This window comes from Hakea prostrata, chromosome 10 (genome assembly GCF_041222555.1).
Source record: "Hakea prostrata isolate BN-2017 chromosome 10, UWA_Hpros_2, whole genome shotgun sequence".
NCBI lineage: Eukaryota > Viridiplantae > Streptophyta > Magnoliopsida > Proteales > Proteaceae > Hakea > Hakea prostrata.
In genome coordinates this window covers 42029187-42050384 of record NC_142609.1, presented here as the reverse complement: position 1 = coordinate 42050384, position 21198 = coordinate 42029187, and the positions used below count along the sequence as shown (strand labels likewise).

At 36.0% G+C, this 21198-nt stretch overlaps 2 protein-coding genes across 4 annotated transcripts; one reads left to right on the top strand and one right to left on the bottom strand.

The window, feature by feature from the left end:
* Window positions 1–889: 889 nt before the first annotated feature.
* LOC149003102 (cytochrome P450 71B37-like) lies at window positions 890–2605 on the bottom strand. Its single transcript, XM_089137733.1, has 2 exons — window positions 1612–2605; window positions 890–1511 (listed from the first exon to the last, which is right to left on the bottom strand). The coding sequence occupies exons 1-2, from the start codon at window positions 2497–2499 to the stop codon at window positions 894–896; spliced, it is 1506 nt and encodes a 501-aa protein (XP_088993859.1). The 5' UTR covers window positions 2500–2605; the 3' UTR covers window positions 890–893.
* A 3945-nt stretch (window positions 2606–6550) lies between these two features.
* On the top strand, window positions 6551–11408 carry LOC149003101 (serine--glyoxylate aminotransferase-like). 3 transcript variants are annotated; one of them, XM_089137035.1, is made up of 7 exons: window positions 8046–8446; window positions 8482–8599; window positions 8800–9071; window positions 9226–9510; window positions 10277–10643; window positions 10730–10940; window positions 11042–11408. In XM_089137035.1, the coding sequence occupies exons 3-7, from the start codon at window positions 8867–8869 to the stop codon at window positions 11177–11179; spliced, it is 1206 nt and encodes a 401-aa protein (XP_088993161.1). In that variant the 5' UTR covers window positions 8046–8446; window positions 8482–8599; window positions 8800–8866; the 3' UTR covers window positions 11180–11408. The 3 variants fall into 3 exon arrangements, with proteins under 3 accessions (XP_088993162.1, XP_088993163.1, XP_088993161.1); XM_089137036.1 differs by lacking the exons at window positions 8046–8446; window positions 8482–8599 and adding an exon at window positions 6551–6616; XM_089137037.1 differs by lacking the exons at window positions 8046–8446; window positions 8482–8599 and adding an exon at window positions 6553–6621.
* Window positions 11409–21198: the final 9790 nt, after the last annotated feature.

Sequence of the window (21198 nt, the reverse complement as noted above, 5' to 3'; positions counted from 1 at the left end):
GGGTCAGACCTGCCATCCAGCTTTGCCGTATAGGCGTTCCTGTCAAGCTCGACACATAATAACTTTTACCCAGAGTTGGAGTCGTTCTGCGATGTGCACCCGCTATAACCAAAGGAGCTGTTATGTTAAAAAAATAAAAAATAAAAAATAAAAAAAAAAAGAAAGAAAAAGAAAGAAAGAAAGAAAGAAAAGAAGAAGCAAAAGAAGAAAGAAAGAAAGAAAAGAAAAGAAAGGAAGAAAGAAAGAAAAATAATAAGTACTGCAACCGAACAGATCTAAGGGAAACCCTATATCTGTTATTGAAGCGGAATTGGGGAAGAACGAAGGACAAAAAAAGGAAAAAAATTTCGAGCGGGAGAAGAGAAGAAGAAAAGAAAAGAACAGGGGCAGAGGAGAGAGGGGAAGAAAAGAAGTAGAGAAGGCGGAAAGGAGAAAAGGAGAGAAAGCGGGAGCAGGGGATGAGCAGAGGAGAGGGAACCGGGGCGGAGAGGAGGTGGAACGTAGCAGAGGAGAGGGGGTGAGGCGGAGAGGGGCCGGAACGGAGCAAGGGAGAGAGGGCGGAGAACAGGGAAAAGGGAAACTGGAGAACAGAGGAGGGCGGAGAGCAGCGGAGGGCCGGAACGTAGCAAGGAAGGAGCAGAGGTGGAAACGGGAGAACAGAGGAGGGCGGAGAGCAGGGAAGCAGGGGCGGAGCGAAGCAGAAGAAGCGGGAGAGATGATGCACCGCAGGGCGGAGAGCAGGGCCAGTGAGCAAGGTGGCGAGCAAGGGAGGTAGTGAGCAGGGGAGGCGGAGAGACTAGCAGGCAAGTCTCTCCGCCTCTCAGACAGCACAAACGCTGTGGGCGACGATCAGGGTTGCAGAGCGTCTCTCTCCTCAATAGCGTTGATCCTTTTTATCTAGACTTTGTCCTTCGGGTAGGCACCATTATGAGGGGTGTCTTCTTGTCAAGAGTGAGATTAAATGACTCCTCCATGTTGATGTCTTCAGTAGTCATTCCTTTGGGGAGTTCCCAATCAAAGCAATATAGAAGATTTGCCAGTGTGAGCTCCACAATTGCAACTCCCAAAGTAATCCCAGGACAACCCCTTCTCCCTGATGAGAAGGGCAAAAACTCATAGCTTTGCCCTCTCACATCAAGAGGGTTCTCCATGAATCTTTCTGGAATGTACTCATCTGGGTTCTTCCAGTATCTTGGATCACTGTGAACTGCAAAAACATTAACATGGATTCTTGTTTTGTTTGGGATATCATAACCATCTAACTTGCAATCACACATGGTTTCTCTTGCTATTAGCATAGGTGATGGTGGGTGCAACCTCCAGCTCTCCTTCAGTGCTGCCCTAAAGAAATGAAGCTCTTCAAGATCACTTTCTTGGACCTTTCCCTTCTTACCCACATGATTTCTGATCTCGCTCTGCACCTTCTTCATCACACTTGGGTGTCTGGCTAGGTCTGTCATTGCCCACACTATGCTAAGAGCACTGGTGTCCACTGAAGCAAGGAATACATCCTGAAAAAAAACCCAGAAACAAAAAGAACCCCATCAAAAAATTAAATTTGGATATTTTCTAGTATTTCAGAAAATAAACCTATAGGATTCATAAGCTTACCATGAGAACTCCTTTGATGTGGTCTTTGGTGATCTGGATTCGACTAAATTGCTCGTTCTTCAATCGGAGCAAGACATCGATGAAGTCTTCGCGCTCTGGTTTGATCCTACTTGGATCAAGGTGTTCCTCAATGACTTTCTCAAAGAAATCATCCAAATTAATGAAAGCCCTATTAACTGTTGCAATGTGTCCTGTGAGTTTATCAATGATCCACCCAAAATAGGGGAAAAAATCTTGTCCAGAAAAATTGCTCAAGCAGACCATGGCTTCATGGAGTGCTTGACAGACTTTTCCATCATCAAAGCCTCTCCCTGAATAAATTTTACCGAAAGCAGTCCTGCAAGTCAGGTTGTCAATAAGGGACAGAATCTTCTCAGAGAGATCAACAGGCTCTGAAGAAGCCCTGGCAATGGAATCAATCATCCGAGCAACCTCTTCTTCCCTTATGTACTGAAAGGATTGAACAGCTTTGGGGCTAAGAAGCTCCAGAGTACAAATCTTGCGGATCTCTCTCCACCACTCTCCATAGGGAGTGAAAGCAATATCTTTGAAATCATAAGAGATCTTTCTTGGACCAGCCAGAGGAGCTCTGCTACACATGTTGGCATCTTGGTTGTTCAAGACCTCTCTTGCCATTTCAGGTGTTGAGACAACTACTACAGGAACCATCCCAAAACGAATAAGCATGACCTGCCCATATTTCTTAGAGACCTCTGCTAAAGTACGGTAAGGTAAGGCACCAATTTGATGTAAATTGCCTATGATGGGTAGGCCAGGAAGGGATGGTGGAAGCTTAAATGGCTTCCTAGTCTTGGTCCTCCCCTTCATCAGATAAAGGAGAGAAAGAAGAGGAAGGAAGAACAGAGCTAATAATGGAAGTAAAGCCATTGAAGATTGATTGTCACAGCTCTGTTTAGGTGAAATCACTAGAACCAAATTTATAGCCAAATGTAATAGATAAGGATTTCTACCAAAAAAAAAAAATTGTAATAGGTAAGGATTACAAGTCAAATTCGAACTCTAATTAGTAAATGTTTGAAGGAAACCATTGATTCTCAAACTCAATTTTTTTTAGGCCAATGTATCTAGTCTTATAATTTTCCTTCAGCATTGTTCTCATGTCAGCATTGTTCTCATGGGTTTATTTGTTTTGAAAAGAAATTCCAGAGTTTGAAAGCCCTTACTCAAGAGTCCGGATCTGCGACCCCGACGCTTCCTGACCACAAAAACCTGTGGGGCCCATGGTGAAAAAAAACTTTCTGGAAAAAAAAAATTACCAGTGGGACCCACTAGTTTTTGTGGTCAGGAAGCCATGGGAGAGCACTCGGGGAGATGATCCGGATTCCTTACCCAAAGCCCAAAGGCGGTTTAAAAGAAGTACAACAGAGCCACGCAGCACAGAGAAAACTGGGGAAAATGAGTGAGGCAAAGCCGCCTATGACTGGATCACAGCCCACCAAGCCCAAGGAAAGCCCAGCAGCCAATTGTCACTTGAATAGAGTTTTGGATTGGCCCATATCAAACCACCTATGCCAGTCATACCCATACCTCAAAAATCCACTGGAGATTTGAGTGGGCTGGATCAACAAATTTTATTTTTTTTTGTTATTATTATTAATTTTTTTAACTGAAGTTTATTTGGGCCAGTTTAAGCAGTCACCGACTAATCCTTAAAGAGAAAACTTTGCATATAAGGGGAGGAATTACATCTTATACATATGAGGCTTCACTCTGGCCTAACGAAAGAGATTTGAACTCTTTATCTCATACTATGAGTTGCTGATCTTTGCCTGCTGAATCGATCTCTTAAGGTTGGATCAACCAATTTTGGTTGTGGGTTCAGTAGAATTTAGTCGAGAGATCAAGATGTCCAGTTCTAATTCCCTTTTTCGTTTGAATGAAACTAGTATTTGTTTTTTCTTTTTTCTTTTTTTCCATAAAATTTTAATCTCCATAGGATCACTTTAGTTGCAAAGTAATTTAATGGAAAGGATGGAAATTTTCATATAATTTGCATTTATTAGTAAGTTATTATTATTGTCATTATTTTGATAATAAAATGGTGAATTCAGTGTCGAAGGTTTTTGCATAAGTAGAGTATGTGGAGGGTGGGGGAGAGTGCAATTTTCCTACGCATCCTTGTCCCCCTCAAGTTTTGTTGAGAGTCTGTTTCTCACAATTTTCCTATGCAACTTTACTCCAATAATTTTTGCTGAGAAGCTATTTTAATAACTTGATTTTAGGCTACAAATCATCCATAACAATACACCCCAAATTTGTAAATTGACTAATTAATGCATGGTCTCCACTTTTTATATGTAAATTAGTTTTATTTTCTACCAAAAACAAAACAGTCAGATTTAGTCTAATTGATATGATATGTCTCAAAAGTGAGGTTTTAGAACTACATTGTGTATTTATATTGGTAAGCCTCCACATATATTTTGAATATGTGAACATTTTTGATCTAGGGCTCTTTTTTGTATCAATTTTCATTCTCTATTATGTCTATTTAAAAGTGAGATTACTTTCCAAACTTTCAGGAAAAGACCCATGAATATTTACATTTCATAAAAAAAGGTTTTCTAACTGGCTTTTCATTTATTATTATTATTTTTTTCTTCTAAGAATCCGATATAGATTTCAAATTATTTTTGGATAGTTTTTTCTTTAAAAATATTAGTGTGAAGATTTTGTAATAATTATTAGCCCTCATATTGAATTTTGGCCCTGCCTCTATTAAATGTAATTCTTTTAACACTATATGGGTAAAAATGACATTTCATGTTACTTAATGGGAAAAATTGGCTGGAAAAAGCATTTTGTCACCTTTGGGGTAAAAAGAGTATTTGTAATTATCCAACTAAGAAGCAATCTTACTATCATTTAGCCAAAAAGAGTATTTGTAATTATCCAACTAAGAAGCAATCTTACTATCATTTAGCCAAATAGAAGTAAGGGTAATTTTCATATGGAACCCCTGAGGTTTGCTTTATATCATTTTTAGTCCAAAAAATTTAAAACTTTGCATATGCCTCCCTGTGTTATAGAAAAAGTCAATTTAATGACAAATTATCGTTTCTATGACCAATTTGCCCTTATTTTTTTTTTTTTTTAGGCAAATTTCATTTGGACCCCCTGAACTTTGGTTTATGTCATTTTTAGTCCAAAAAAGATGAGACTTAAATGTGAATTTAAGGATAAATTATCACTTTTATGACCAATTTGCCCTTATTATTATTATTTTTTAATTTAAATTTTTTACATATACATCCTACCTGCCATGAAACTCGTGATTCTCTTTTTAGTCCAAAAATATGGTTTAATATTTTACATACATCCTATGAGCCTGTGCTATAATTTTTGGATTAAAGGGGAGTCACGAGTTTTATAGTAGGTATGATGTATATGTAAAAAATTTTAATTAAAAAAAAAAACAAATAAGGGCAAATTGGTAATAAAAGTGATAATTTATCCTTAAATTTTCTTTTTTTATAGTACAGGGGAGGCAAATGCAAAATATCAGCTTTTTTGGACTAAAAATGACATAAATCAAACCTCAAGGGTCCAAATGAAATTTGCCCAAAAAAAAAGAATAAGGGCAAATTGGTCATAAAAACAATAATTTGCCTAAATGACTTCCAAGCACAAGGGTCGCATATGCAAAGTACCAATTTTTCGATTAAAAATGACATAGACTGATCTGAAAATTACCCTTGAGTAAAAATCAACTTTTAAAAATCAAAGCACACTTGATAAATGCATCAAATCTGCATACTCAACCAACAAGTGTGGTTGATCTTGAGGGGTCGACTTAGTTGGCAATGATCAACATCTAAGGTTTTAATTTTCCGTGACACCATCGACTCAGGGGAGAACAATTGAGGCTTCCTAACCCACAATAGTGGTAAGACCCACTCGTAAATATTAGAGAAAATAAGAAGTAAAAATCTCAATAGATTCTACATGGACCCACCCATTATTATATAGTTCAAAAGCTTCAACACATTGTTCTTCCTTGACGGAGAGCTGATCCAGACTTGATATCATAAGTGGTTGTCATACGTACTCACTTAGACATAGACAATACTATTAAAATATTAAGAAACAATCTCAACAGAAAAAATAGTTGAATGATTTCATATGAGAGAACCTCAAATATATAGGCAGCATACATCGTATGCTGTGATAGGCAACGATGAACAATAAAAAAAATATATAAAACATAGAAATACAATACATGGAAACGTTTTCATGTAAATATAATACATGGAAATATTTGTATAGAAATAATTTAATAGATAAACCTAATCAAGCCAAAGCCAAATTAGGATATTGATGAAATGGAAGGATGAGATGGTATGGAAAGAATTCAAATGTAAAGAATGATGAATGGAAGGAATTCAAATGAGAGGAGCGATGAATGGAAAGAATTCAAATGAGAAGATGATATAGAAAGAATTCAAAAGAGAGGATGAAATGATATGGAAAGAATTCAAATTAGGGACAATTAAGAAAATGATGAAAAATCATTTTTATCACGCCTAATAAATAACTTTACTTTTTACCCTTGAAAGATTCCATTATGAGCTCTTGACATACCTGAGAGGCCAAACAGGGAATTAAGCCAACCATTAATTGTGCTCGCAATTAAGAGAGGAAGGGTGGGATCATAGAGTAATCTCCATATTAATAGAAAGAAAAACGCCAATTTGCTTCCTTTGCGTAACTAAATAGTTAATGGTTTTTTTAATGCATAGGAATTAAATTTCATCTCTTTCCTCATCAGCCGCAAGATCCAAGCTGTTCTTCCATTTCTTTATCTGCCAACACAAGTCATCGTGGAGATCCCCATGAGATTCCAAACAGCAAATATTTAAATTGCCTCATCTCTATTTATCCTATAAATATTGATTCTTTCTTTCTCTATCTTTTCCATGCTTTCATTCTCCATCTCCTCCTCTTAGCTTTCTGCCAGGTTTGGAGAAAAGAAGCTACATATCAAGTAAGGTATTCTGTGCTTGCCTGGTTTTTGTTAGTTTTGCTTGTTTCACTAATAATTCTTTTGATTTAGAATGAGAAAGGGATCTGGCTAGGGCAGATATTTTTGGGTTTTTGATCATTTGTTGACTTGATATTATGTTCTTACTGTTGTAGATCATCACATAAACAGTAGAATACATACATGATACAACGTTTATATCAAAACCAGTAGTGCAAGTTTAGAAAGTAGTAGTATTACTGTTGGATGTATTTTGTGTTAGGGTTTGGCTGCAAGTATACGATTGCTTAAAGGCCTGTTTGGTTACATGAGTTTGAAGATTTCAAATATCTAGACTTTCAAATCTATGGAGTTATAATTTATAAAATTAGATGTTTGGTTGTGGAATGAAATTTGTCGATTCGACGTGATTTTTGTGAATGTGCAAATGTATAGCTTTTTTGAAATCTCTGGATTTCACCCCTTACCCATAAATCTACATATTCACGATTTTATTGTAAAAAGGTGAATCTCTAGATTTCATGAATCTAGAGATTTTTACAACCAAATGGGTATAATTCTCAGATTCATGAATCCAGAGATTTCAAATATTTGGATTCATGTAACCAAACAGGCCCTAAAGCATTACATCTTGGTATCTAATTTTAAGTGCCTAGTCTTCTACTCTCCACTAGTGTCTACGTTTTCACTGATGTCAACAATCGACAACAATGGCAACCAGGCATGATCAATAGGGAATTGGTAAAGACAAAAAATTGGAGAGTAATTCAACCTAGGATCACCGCACATCAAGTTTTTATTAGAAAAGTAAGGGAATGGCAAAAGCGCAGAAGATGAGGTTGATATGGTTCACTCGAAAGGTACGTTCACGAGTAAATATAGTCTCACTATTGGAAAGAAGAAGATCAGATACAACCTAGCTGTTTTTTCTACTCTTCTCTAATCCCTTGGAGAAACTGTAAGTATTACAACGTGTGAAAAACCTTGCTTCAAACAAAAAGACTAAGACTGCGTTTGTTTGCTAGAATAAAGGTGGGATGGGAAAAATATGGTTTGTTTGGTAAATGGGGATGGTAAAGCTGGAGATGGCATATTAACTTTTCTACTCCATTCCTTTTTAAAACCCTACAGAATATATGAAATTTTGTGAAAAAATGTAGAAAATAAAAAAATAGAACCCACATTTAATATTTTTTATTTCCTTTTATTTTCCTCACCCCTATTATACATGGGACCAATATGTTTTTTTATCCCACCTCACATTTGCAAACAAATGCAGCATAAAACACCGCTATACTCAAAAAATGTCTATAACAGTAAGACAAGACCTTCAAACAGTTTGGGGCCAGAACCATACGTTTCCAAGGAATTGAAAGTGTGAAAAAAACCCATGTCTCCCTTATAATGGTTGTTGAAGAAAAAGTATTTTCACTCCTCAAAAAGGGGCTTTGCTTTAGCCCTGCGCATTTATCAAGTAAAACAATTTCGGTGGTCAAATCGAAATTTCGATAAATCCGACTATCTGAAATTCGGTTTCACAATCCTCCGCAGGAGTGAAGCAATTTCCCTCAAAAAGAGTTTTTGCTTAAAAGAAAAAAAAAATTGAAATGTTCACATTAATCATGATTGATACCGGCACGTACCATTCATATGGATTCACAGTCATTTTGATTTTTGCAGCACCCATTGTCACTCTACGTCGTGGTGCCTTCGAGTCTGCTAGGCTTGAACCATGACCTCAACCTCATGGATCTTGCCTATAATCCTAGTCTGCTATGACTTCAGATTTGAGTTGGGTTTTTGCTCTTTTCAGTATTCAAAATTATTTCGCTGGTGATCTTCTGATTTTTTTTTTTTTTTTGGTAGAGGTGATCTTCTGATTCACACTTTGCTTTCATCTCTGAAGAGGATCATAAAGAACCTCAACAAAAACCTAGTTCGATATATGAAATTTGGGTTTTTCATTTTGAACTGAAGATGATATAGGTTAATTTTTCATCTTTGGCTCTTTCACTCTGGTTTGCACCTGCTTTTTATTTTCTTTTGTTCTTCGTTCTTTGTCAAGAACTAATTCCTTGATATACTGAAAATGGGTTTCCTGTTTTACAACATAAAATTCATCAATTTTGATGAATTAGAAAACTGCAGAATGAAACTTAAAAGTTGTTTTGATGATGGTTTTTCAGAGGTGATCGTAGCAGAGCCCTTTCCGCAGTTCAATTAATCTTGTTGTGAAGTTCTGAGATTATAAAGATGGATTACGTTTATGCTCCGGGAAGGAATCATCTTTTTATTCCAGGGCCTGTGAATATCCCAGAGCCCGTCATTCGGGCTATGAACAGAAACAATGAAGATTACCGTTCCCCTGCTATACCAGCGTTGACAAAAACCCTTTTGGAGGATCTTAAGAAAATTTTCAAGACGACTACAGGAACAATATTTATGATTCCCACTACAGGTATTTGAGATTAGATTTTTCATTTCTGTTCTATATTGAAAATGCTCCTCAATCCTGCTCTGGGGTTCCTATTAATTTCAAAACAGTTCCTTGTTTAGTGTTTGTCAGAATAAACTTACAGTATGATTAAGATTAGGTTAATGTTCTTGAACAGGTACTGGTGCGTGGGAAAGTTCACTTACAAACACATTATCTCCTGGAGATCGAGTTGTATCATTTTTGATAGGGCAATTCAGTAATCTCTGGATTGCTCAACAAAAACGCCTCACCTTTGATGTTGATGTCATAGAAAGTGAGTGGGGTGAAGGTGCCAATCTTGACATCTTGGCTTCAAAACTTGCAGCTGATACAGAACATACCATTAAGGCTGTCTGCATTGTCCATAATGAAACTGCAACAGGAGTTACCAACAATATGGCTGCTGTGAGGAAAATTCTTGGTAAGCATTTAGTCCAAATTTATTGCTCAATTCATGACCTAATGTTCTGTCTTTAGGATTATGCTTAATCCTCTCCACTTCTCATCGTTGATATGTATTTCTGTGAAAGCAGAGAGCTACTCTCCGAACTGGTTATGCCCTTACCAATGCTTTTTTGTCAGTGTTTTGGTGTCTTCATGTATGAAACCTAAGTAGTTCTTCTTTGAAAGTTAGAATGTTATTACAGTTGCAACTTTTTGATTCTGTGATTCTAACTCGCATGCTGTTTTGATTTTTCTTAGCCAAATCAATCTGATCAACACCTACTAGTATTTTATGAAGAACTTGTCCACTCTGTTGATTTATATTTCACATTCTCAAGAATCATCTGCTATAGTTTAGGGGAGGAGTTTGCTACTCAGAACTCCTCCCTGTTGGTATACTGGAACTCACAGAGTTCTTACTAGATGATTCTTCATAAATGGGAGACCTGTCCAATTTCCAGTGACTACTAGATGGATGAAATTACACCAGAAACTTATTGACTAAACAATAGTCGTGACTGAAGCTAAGTGCAAGTGAAAGCAGATTGGCCTGGAAAAAAATGTCAGTGGTCAATCTTACCAATGGATTTCAATTAATCTTGACAAATCAGGAAGCTAATGTGGAGCCTCTAAATTAACAATAATTAGTCTACTATTTTTCTTTTCTTCCCCATCAGTTATGTGATTCATGTTTTCTTATGATATTCATACCCCCTGATCATAGGTCTCTTGTTTCTACACAGATGATCACAAACATCCTGCATTGTTTCTTGTTGATGGAGTTTCCTCAATTTGTGCTCTTGATTTCCGTATGGATGAGTGGGGAATAGATGTAGCTTTAACTGGGTCTCAGAAAGCTCTTTCCCTCCCCACTGGTATGGGAATTATTTGTGCTAGCCCTAAGGCATTGGAAGCATCAAAGACTGCCAAATCAGTAAGAGCATACTTCCGCTGGGATGATTACCTTAAAACCTATGAACTGGGAACTTACTTCCCATACACCCCGTCCATCCAACTATTATATGGGCTAAGAGCTTCCTTGGATCTTATTTTTGAGGAAGGACTTGATAATGTAATTGCAAGGCATGCTCGTCTAGCTAAAGCAACAAGGTTCACTTGACTGTTTCTCTCTTATCAACCCTTGTAGAAATTAGTAGTGTCGAGATCGATCAGATTCTTACTAATTTGACATGCAGGCTTGCTGTTGAGGCATGGGGATTAAAGAACTGTACACAAAAGGAGGAATGGTTTAGTAACACAGTCACTGCTGTAGTTGTTCCACCACATATGGATGCTGCAGAAATTGTTAAAAGGGCATGGAAGCGATACAATTTAAGCTTGGGCCTTGGCTTGAACAAAGTAGCAGGAAAGGTCTTCAGAATTGGACATCTTGGTCACCTTAATGATGTATATTTCTGTTCTTCCTGAAATAGTTTAAAGCTCCTATTTCTGATATGGCAACCATCTAATGGGCATAAAAACATACTTTTTTTCCATGATATTTGCAGCTGCAATTGATGGGTTGTCTTGCTGGTGTGGAAATGATACTCAAGGACGTGGGGTACCCAGTTAAGCTGGGAAGTGGACTTGCAGCAGCTTCTGAATATCTGCAGAATTCCATTCCTATGATCCCTTCTAGGGTTTGATACATCTATTGAACATTGAAGAAAGAATAAACCCCCGGCATCCTTCTGAGGCGAGATTTCTGTTCTGTATTTTTCTTTTCAATCAAACTTATGTAAAAAGGAAAAAAGCCAGCACCCTCTTGAGTCTGGAGGCGAGATTTGTTTAGGATTCATATCCATATGCATTGCTTCATTTAAAATCCTGTATTTAAGATTTCCATCAATGTCTAATAACTATTGCTGTTCTTTTGTGGATTCAATCTCTGTTTGGAGGCCAAAAAGCCATTAAAATGCCTTTTAACATGTCAAATTCTTCAAAGTGAAAATTACCAAAACAAATGGGGTTAAGAGGACAACTCCCGTATTTTACTCGTCGGGTTGAGATTTGTACTTTTCTAAGGTGTATGCTAAGAGAATGCTCAACACCTACCCTACCCACTGCCATTTAGAGGGTAACACATCAAGCAGATCCGACAGGTGTAAATCTCACTGAACGGTTCAGAAGCAAGATCGGAGGAATCTCAGTGAAGTTGATGTCCTGTCCTGGGCCCTTGGCTCTGCAATGAAGAGCTTACACCTCCCTACCCATGCAGCTGACGAAGAACACTAGAACAATCAGTTCTGATAAAGTTGGGAGACCTGATGCAGTTCTGTCTTTAGAACCATGCTTAATCCGGTCCACTTCTTATCATTGATATGTATTTCTGTGAAAGCAGAGAGCTACTCTCTGAACTGGTTATACCTTTACCTATGCTTTTTTGTCCGTGTTTTGGAGTCTTCATGTATGAAACCTGAATTGTTCATTGAAAGTCAGAATGTTATTACAGTAGCAACTTTTTGAATATGTGATTCTAGCTGGCATGCTGTTTTGTGACTTTTCTTATCCAAATCAACCTGATCAACACCTACTAGTATTTTTACCAAAACTTGTCAACTCTGTTGAGTTATATTTCATATTCTCAAGAATGATCTACTATAGTTTAGGGAAGGAATTTGCTACTCAGTACTTCTCCCTGTTAGTATACTTGGACTCTCAGAGTTCTTACTAGATGGTTCTTGATAAATGAGAGACCTGTCCAATTTCCAGTGACTACTAGAAGGGCATAAAAACATAATTTGACGTGCAGGCTTGTTGAGGCATGGGGATTAAAGAACTGTGCACAAAAGGAGGAATGGTTTAGTAACACAGTCACTGCTGTTGTTGTTCCACCACATATTGATGCTGCAGAAATTGTTAAAAGGGCATGGAAGCGATACAATTTAAGCTTGGGCCTTGGTTTGAACAAAGTAGCAGGAAAGGTCTTCAGAATTGGACATCTTGGTCACCTTAATGATGTATATTTCTGTTCTTCCTGAAATGGTGTAAAGCTCCTATTTCTGATATGGCAAACATCTATGAGCATAAAAACCTAATTTTGTTTCCATGATATTTGCAGCTGCAATTGATGGATTGTCTTGCTGGTGTGGAAATGATACTCAAGGACGTAGGGGTACCCTGTTAAGCTTGGAAGTGGACTTGCAGCAGCTTCTGAATAGCTGCAGAATTCCATTCCAATGATCCCTTCTAGGGTTTGATACATCTATTGAAGAATGAAGAAAGAATAAACCCCAGGAACCCTCCTGAGGCGAGACTTCTGTTCTGTATTTTTCTTTTCAATCAAACTAATGTAAAAAGAACAAAACCCAAGAGTCTTGAGGCGAGATTTGCTTAGGATGCATATATGTACTGCTTCATGCACAAAGCACAATTCTATATTTAAAATTTCCATCAATGCCTAGTAAGTAATAACAAATTGCTGTTCTTTGTTTACCCAAAAGAAAAAAATAACTTGCTGTTCTTTTGTGTTTGGAGGCCAAAAAGCATCAAAATACTCTTTTATATCTCAAATTCTTCAAAGTGAAGATTACCAAAACAAGCAAGATTTTAAGCCATTTGGCTTCAATGCTGCACAATTAATGCGCAACATTAAGCTGCTTATGGTCTAGAATGTAAGGTACCATCCTGTTTTTTTTTCTTCTTTTCTTTCAGTGGTGTAAAAAAGGATCGGTCCTTCACTTGCTGATCGTTCACGAGTCAAACTCGCTCTCTTGCCATGCCTTAATCTAGATCATAGGCAGCTCAGTGTTGCACATTAAAAACTACTCACACTTACACTTCTCCACTTTACAATAGATAGATGTATATGTGAAACCAATGTCCAACGCCTACTCTACCGTATCCCGAAATGTACTTCAATGTTACAGCATTGTAAAGCTGCAATTAATGCACAGCATTGAAGCCAAATGCTACCGTCCTACCACCAGTAGGAGTGTAACCCATCAAGCAGGCACAGGTGCAGAGCAGTGGCGATAAACACAGGGGAATCTCACCAAAGTTAATTCCAAATAACACAGTTCTGATAAAGTTGGGAGACCTGACTACACCCAAGTCCTGCCGAATTCTGTAGCCACACACCATGCCCATGAAGGTTCTTTCTTGACTTCTTGTTATCTTTTTTTGCGTACGAAGGGTCCTTGTTATTTGGGCAACAATTAAGAACTGTCCACTTGTTCTGAGTTTGTCATAGATTCGACTCAGTTCTATCAGAAATTTGATTGCATGATGGAAATTTCAATTGTCTCACCTTTTATCATGCATCAGATTCGTTGGTTACAAACCAGTTCTAATAATTCAAAAGTTCTCTATCTTTTTCTTTTCGTTTCAATCATTTTCTTTCCATCATTGTGATTTGAGAATTTGTCAGAATTTTTTTCCTTTTAGGAAGACTTTGTCAGCACAAATCCAAATAAAAGAGAAATAGTAATAATAAAAATAAATAAATTTGATATGATTTACACATTAATATTTTATACCACATATACAAATGAAGAAATTAATTTACAAATAAAGAAAAGATCTTTAGAAGACAATAGTAAAAATTTGTCAATCAATCACCGAAAGGATATTACAAAATTTTAACTCAAAATTCAAGTGCAAAAATTCTTAAATTTCACAATAACATAATAAGAGAACATAAGTTATAAACACATACGGACAAATGGGTTAATTTATCTAAGTTATTTGAATCATTCACCAAATACGTTGATACAGCTTTATATGTAATATTAGGTACAAGACTTTGTATCACATTTTATCATGCATCAGATTGATTGGTTACAAATGGTTTCTTCTAGTTCTAATAATTCACTTCAGTTACATTCTTGAAATCTTTCTCATATTTATCACACCCGTCCCCTCTCCTCCCCTCCAAAAAAAAAAAAAATCTTTATCTCTTTCTACAAGTATTAATATTAAATTCAAAAAAATTTGAACAATAAAGTTCAACTTTTTTTTTTTGTTTTCCAATCCATCTCTTCATCATCATGATTTGAGAATTTGTCAGAATTTTTTTTTTGGTAAAAGGAATTTGCCAAAACGAATCCAAGAAAACATGAAAAAAATAAAAAAAAAAAAAGAGAAGATAAATTTGATGTGATTTACACATCAATATGGTGTACTACATCTACAAATGAGGAAGATTTTTGATTATGCACAAATAGACAATAGTAAAGATTAGTCAACCAATCACCAAAACGATATTACAAAATTTTTATCCAAACCTGAGTGCAAAAACTCTTAAATCTCACAATGATGTAATAAGAGAACTATAGACATATTTACACATATTTATAGATTTTAAATGGGCAAATGGGTTGATCTACCTGAGTTATTTGAATCATCCACCAAATATGTCGGTACAACTTTATATGTAATATGTAATGTTAGGTACAAGACTTTGTATCACATTTTATCATGCATCAGATTGGTCGGCTTACAAATGGTTTGTTCCAGTTCTAATAATTCACTTCAGTTACATTCTTGAAATCTTTCTTATATTTAACCACACCCCTCTCTCCCCCCTAAAAAAAAAAAGATAAAAATAAATTCTTATCTCTTTTTACGAATATTAATATAAAATTCGAGAAAAATTCAAACATTCAAGTTCAACCTTTTTCTTTTCGTTTCAATTCATCTATTCATCATGATTTGAGAATTTGTCAGAACTTCTATTTTTTAAAAAAGAATTTGTTAAAACGAATCCAATGAAAACATGAAGAAAATATAAAAAAAAAACAAAAAGAAGATAAATTTGATGTGATTTAAACATTAGCACATGTATCACATCTACAAATAAAGAAGATATTTCACTATATAAAAGAAGACAATAGTAAAGATTTTTCAACCAATCACTAAAACGACATTACAAAATTCTTATCCAAAACCCGAGTGCAAAAACTCTTAAATCTTACAAAGACATAATAAGAGAACATAAACCCATATTTATAGATTTTATTTATTTATTTATTGGTTTGGTTATAAAACGAGGTCAAAAGACCCATAAAAAACAAAACAAATCAAACTAAAGCACAACTCTTTAGCCAATCCTATCTATGGATGTTAGGTCATTTCAAGGGGATCTTTGTATCAGACCATTTTATCATGCCAATTAGATCTGATTGGCAACAAATGATTTGTTCCATTTCTGATAATTCACATCACTAAATCTAACCCGCCTCAAATCTTTGCTTATATTTAAGCCACTACCCCTCCCCACCGACCTTTGCTAATAATTAAAAAATAATAATAATCCTTATCTCTTTCTACAAGTATTAATATAAAATTCGAGAAAAATTCGAACATTAAAGTTCTACCTTTTTCTTTTCGTTTCAATCCATCTTTTCACTCAACATGGCATTTGAGAATCTTATTAGTAAATCCTTTTCTTTTTGGCCTTCTTGATCCCGAATCACGTTAAGAACGAATCCAATGAAAAGAAGAAAATTGAAACAAAACAAAAAGGGCACCATAAATTTCCAACATGTGATTTCACACTTTACTATGGATCAACACATCTACAAATGATAGCAAGATATTTCAGGCTACATAAAAGTTCGACAATAGTGAAGTCATTCCCTGTCGGAAACAATCACCAAAACAACATTACAAACTTCGCCATCCCCAAGGAACTGTAGGGTGCAAAAACTCTTAGGAATTGTACTCCATACAGCAACCATAATAAGAGTATAGATTTTAAACAAACAATGGTATAGATTTTAAACAGACAAGTGGGTTGTTCTAATTTGAATTATCTAGCAAATATATCGGTACAGTTTTGTACAGTAATGTTAGGTACAAAGACTTTGTATCACAACACAACACAGTATTTCAAACATAAAATTGACAGATGATGTATTCAGACAGCTTTCTTAATTTTCATTGATTAAGCTTTCTATGTCGCCCTTTCAGATGATAAGATGACTACGTTCATCCACTAATTTTGTCCTTGTCCAAAGGTCACTAACGACCACAAAAACTTTTGACATATTCATATCTGAAATGTGAATAAAGTAATTGAGAACTAATTTTTTGCTTATATAAGAAAGAGGAACGGATACTTACATGGATTATATATTATTTTTCCTCTATTTCTTTTGACTCTCTGGGGCACTTAACCAGTTAATTGCTTTCAAATTGCGAATCAACTGGAAAGTAGAAAGATTAAAAAGAGAAAGAGACATGATAACACTGAGTTTTCTTCAGCAAAGAATCCACTTCAAACCCTTGTAGGTTTCTTTTTCCTCGTGATCCACTTACAACTCCTGCAAGCTATAAATCTTCATTGTGAAGACAAATTGTATCTGTACTGAAAACTGAGAAGTTGGCCTGAACTGGGTAAGCATGTGGGCTTCTTGTCCTCTGCTTCAGTTGTTTTCCTTGTCCCAAGAACTCTGTCCTCTTCTTTGAAATAGAGAAGACAAGATTTCTTGTCACATATAATCTAGAAATCGACTTCACTGCTGCGCACTTTATTGAGTACCCAAGCAATTTTCTATAATATAAGCACGTTTCTCATCTTCTTCCTCAAACCCATCTTCATATCTTCAGTTTCAGTGTATGTATAAGTAAAAGAAACCCTCTTGAGTGTCCAAAATCATGTATATAAACTTCTCTTCTCTATTTTTCTGTTCTGAAAAGTACTCAATAGTTCCTACTCAGTGCAAGTCAAGTTTGCCCACTTCAATTCTTCTTTTCAGGTATCATCTCTTCTATGATCTGCTGGGTTTTATTTGCTAAAAAAGGTTCTTTTAGGGGTTTATTTCCTCAAAATGTTCTGTAGTTCCCAAATCTTTAGTCGAAGTCAGGTGTAGTTGGTTTTACTGGTTCGTTAGACCTGCTCTTTTGTTGTTTATTTCTTTCAGATTACCTAACTTTAATAGATTGGTTCCTTAGAAGACAATTTTTTTTCTTTCTCTTTTAGTAAGTTAAAGGAATACAAGTGACTTCTTCTTCTTGTTCTTCTTCTTAATCTGATAGTCATCAGACGACTTCTATTTGATGAAATCAGCTTCTTCAGCTTATCTAGAAAGAAACCCCAAAAGGGATTGGGGCCTGAGGGCTTGGGGAGATTGAAGATCAAAAGTGATAAGCATCTACTTCAGCTTGAAACCCACTACCTCCATGAGAAGTTCATTTCATCTATTGAAGAACAACAATTAAAATAGGATCTTTATCTGTCCATCTGACTCTCTTGTGTTAGAGTTAGATATGAATGGAGATTCCACTTCGATTACCAAAAAAAAAAACGGAGATTCCACTTCATTGGCAACCCAGATGGGTAGAAGCAGAATTATCTGCTAGAAATAGATATAGCTGAGCATTGAACACGTACCATCTGCATGATCACAAAATAATTTCCAAGCTCGCTTGATATTTATTTGGTGAAAGAGTCATTGATATGAGTGATTGCTACATTGCAAGAAGATCAAACCAAACGGTTAACATTTCTACTGTTGATGCACTCATGTGTAGGTTGTTTCTGGTCCAAAATTAAATGGTGATGGAGACGTGGATGTGACATGGGAAGATGCTTAGATGCTGCTGCAACTTATTGGGAAATGCAGTTTGACAGAAGGGAGGGGATGATCTGATATGATGTTGATGTATCTATACCATTCTGCCTGGCTCCCTGAATGCCATCTGAGAAGCTTTGTCAAAATCAAGTGACACTGTTCTTAGTTGGCATCCGGGGAGCCATGCAGATTCTTACTGCCAAACCTCATCAGAAGGCTCCTCTCTTCTCACATACTCTTTTCATTTTTGCCAAACTCTTCTCAGGTATATATATATTACTGTTGCCAACACACACTTTATATTTATATTTTTTATCTTTTGATGTTGTATATATTCCCAAACTCAATGGTTAGCCTTCAATATTGCCCTTCCCCTCCCCTATGGTCCTAGGCATTGATATCATATACTTATGGATTTTCAACCTCAGTGATATTGATATGGGATCGACATCACATCGATCCCATATATAAAGAGTAATGAAGTCTAAAATTTATTTTCTAAAAAATATTAAGGGCAAATATATTTGATACCATTGGTATTTGTCCATATCAAATTGGATATTGTATAAATTTTTTTGTGGGCATATTTTTAAGAAAATGTGATTTTGGGTAAATATATACATAAATCTATGACCCGTTGGACTTAGTGTCTCTATATAGGAGACTGTCACCACTATGCTAGAATCATATCCATAATATTGTTTTTATTCTAAAATGACATGTATATTATTAAACTTATGCTCATGGATTTTTATCTCCTCCACTCACTATGTCCATCCCTTGTCTCGCCCCTAAGTTGTGGGGAAAGAGGTAATGGAAGGTAGTTGGGGCACGTGAATTGCATTAATGTTAATTGGAGCACGGTTGAATTGCATTATCGTTAGTTGGGGCAAAAGACAGGAAACAAGAAAAGTAGTGGTTCTTGTAGAGAATTCTAATGAGATTTTGAAGAAAAAAAAACAAATGAGGTTTTCGATGGGATTTGTTTTTACAGAGAAAGTGAGAAGAGAAGTGAAGACATGGAAAAGATGATAGATGTACCTTGAGTATGTCTTTAGGGGGTAGTTTATGCATATAATTTAAATATAGAATCAGTTTTGCCTCTAGTCTTGAAGGGGATTCTAACTCTTGACCTCATACAACAAAGCATTGTATCTTTTTCCAACTAAACAACCATTTGAGGTTTTAATAAAAAGGTTTCTCATGCATGTTGATCTAATTTTAGCCCTTGGATATTTTTCTTCTCAACTTTGGCAGTATAACATTGTTGGTCGCAAAATCCTACCATTGGGAGTGTTGTTGTTTTAGCCTTGCACACTTGCCATGTTAAGGAAGAAGGTGCTTGGAGAAGAGAAGAAAAAACATTTTCTTTTTGTTTGCACAAAGATGCTTTTTATATATAGGGGATGAAAAAAGTACATATGTTGTCAGCAAGAGTCAAACCCATGCACTTTTCACAAAGAGGTCTGTGCCACACCAATTGAACTCTGCATTGCGAAGACAATATTTTCAAAAGAATTGATTCTCAAACCTTTGTAGTTCCAAGTTTTTTTTTTTTTTCAGGTGGTGGAATAACTGAATTATTACATTCCAAACCATCTTTTAGGGCCAGTAGGGCCAGGCCGGGGGGGGGGGGGCTAGGCCCAACTTAAGCACTTGGCTGCATTGGAGGTTTTTGAAGTCCGGGTCCATCCCAACCCTGTTGCCCGAGTCTCAACAAAACCCAAGGAAAAATAGAGGAGTTAGATTTTGATTTGAATCCGATCCAATGGACCATGGATCAGACTTAGGAATTGGGATAAGGCCATGGAGGATTAATTTGTATCATTCGATTTTCACGAATGACACATATACACACCTTCCATTCACAAGCCATGATAATAATCATTCCCCCACCCACCCCAAATATGATGAGGTTCATCTAGGCCAACTTATGTGCACCTTGACAATAATCATGTTAACATTAGTTTTCCTATTAAGTACTAGAAAGTATTGATTTTATCCTTGATATTGTTCAGAAATTACTAAAATATTTAAAATACCCTTACTTATTTTTAGAGTTAAAATGGAAAAATGCTCTTTGAATATACAATATGCATTCGATAATGTTTGCATTTTAGGAGACTAGACCTTGTGTGAAACCCTTTTTTTCGTGTTCTTGTGTTGGGGATTGGTTTTTGTTTGGAAATTGGAAATGAGCATTTGATAAACCAATTGTTGAAATATATCTCAATTGTTCAAAAATCTGAAAAATCAAGTTTTTGGGCAAGGATGTAGACGGGAGATCAAGGTGGAAGGGATGGAAGGGGTTTGCGAACAAGGGTTGTGGTAAGAATGGACGTGAAAGGCCTTCAACATCGATACCATTTTATCAAATTTCTGTTCTCATTACATAACCATTCTTCAGACCTAACTGAAGGGGTGTGAATTTGCAATCTGAACATTGAAACATAAACGCACCGGCCCGTTATAGCCAGAACCAAACCTTAATGGACTATGTTTGGGCTGAAGGTGGCAAATCCCGCACCAGCCCGAACTCAAACTACAACCCGTTTTACAATCCGTTTTATAGTTTTATATTGAATATTGTTTGAATCATCATATTACCACTAGGTAGTTAGTATAGATTATTAGAAAAATTGAGCATGAATTCAAAGATTATATAGTCATTCTACTACTTGTAAGGGACAATTATAAAGATTAAGTATGAATGCTCAATTGAATGTAACAAGTTTGTTTAAATTAAGTAAATATATATCTAATCGAGAAGTATTTCTTTTGCATAACAAACTAAATACCAACCCCCAAAAGAAAAGACGGATTCCATTTAAAGGAAAAAAAAATCAACATTCTCACCAAACAAGAACCCAATTTCAAGACAATCAACCATAGTACAAGTTGGAATTTAAAAGGATTTTTGGTTTGAATATTTGTTTTAGGAGGATTATTCAGTGGAGCCTAATGAATGAGCTTACAGTTTCTATGTTACTACTTACTATATGAGTTCTTGATTTCTAAAAAGTGGGTGGGATTTGTACAACTTGGAATGACTTTCCATTTTTTTAATGGAAATTGATCAACATCAATTTTGATTTCCATATGAATTTTGGCTCTTGTTGCAGGATGGTCAAATATTTGTTTTTATACAT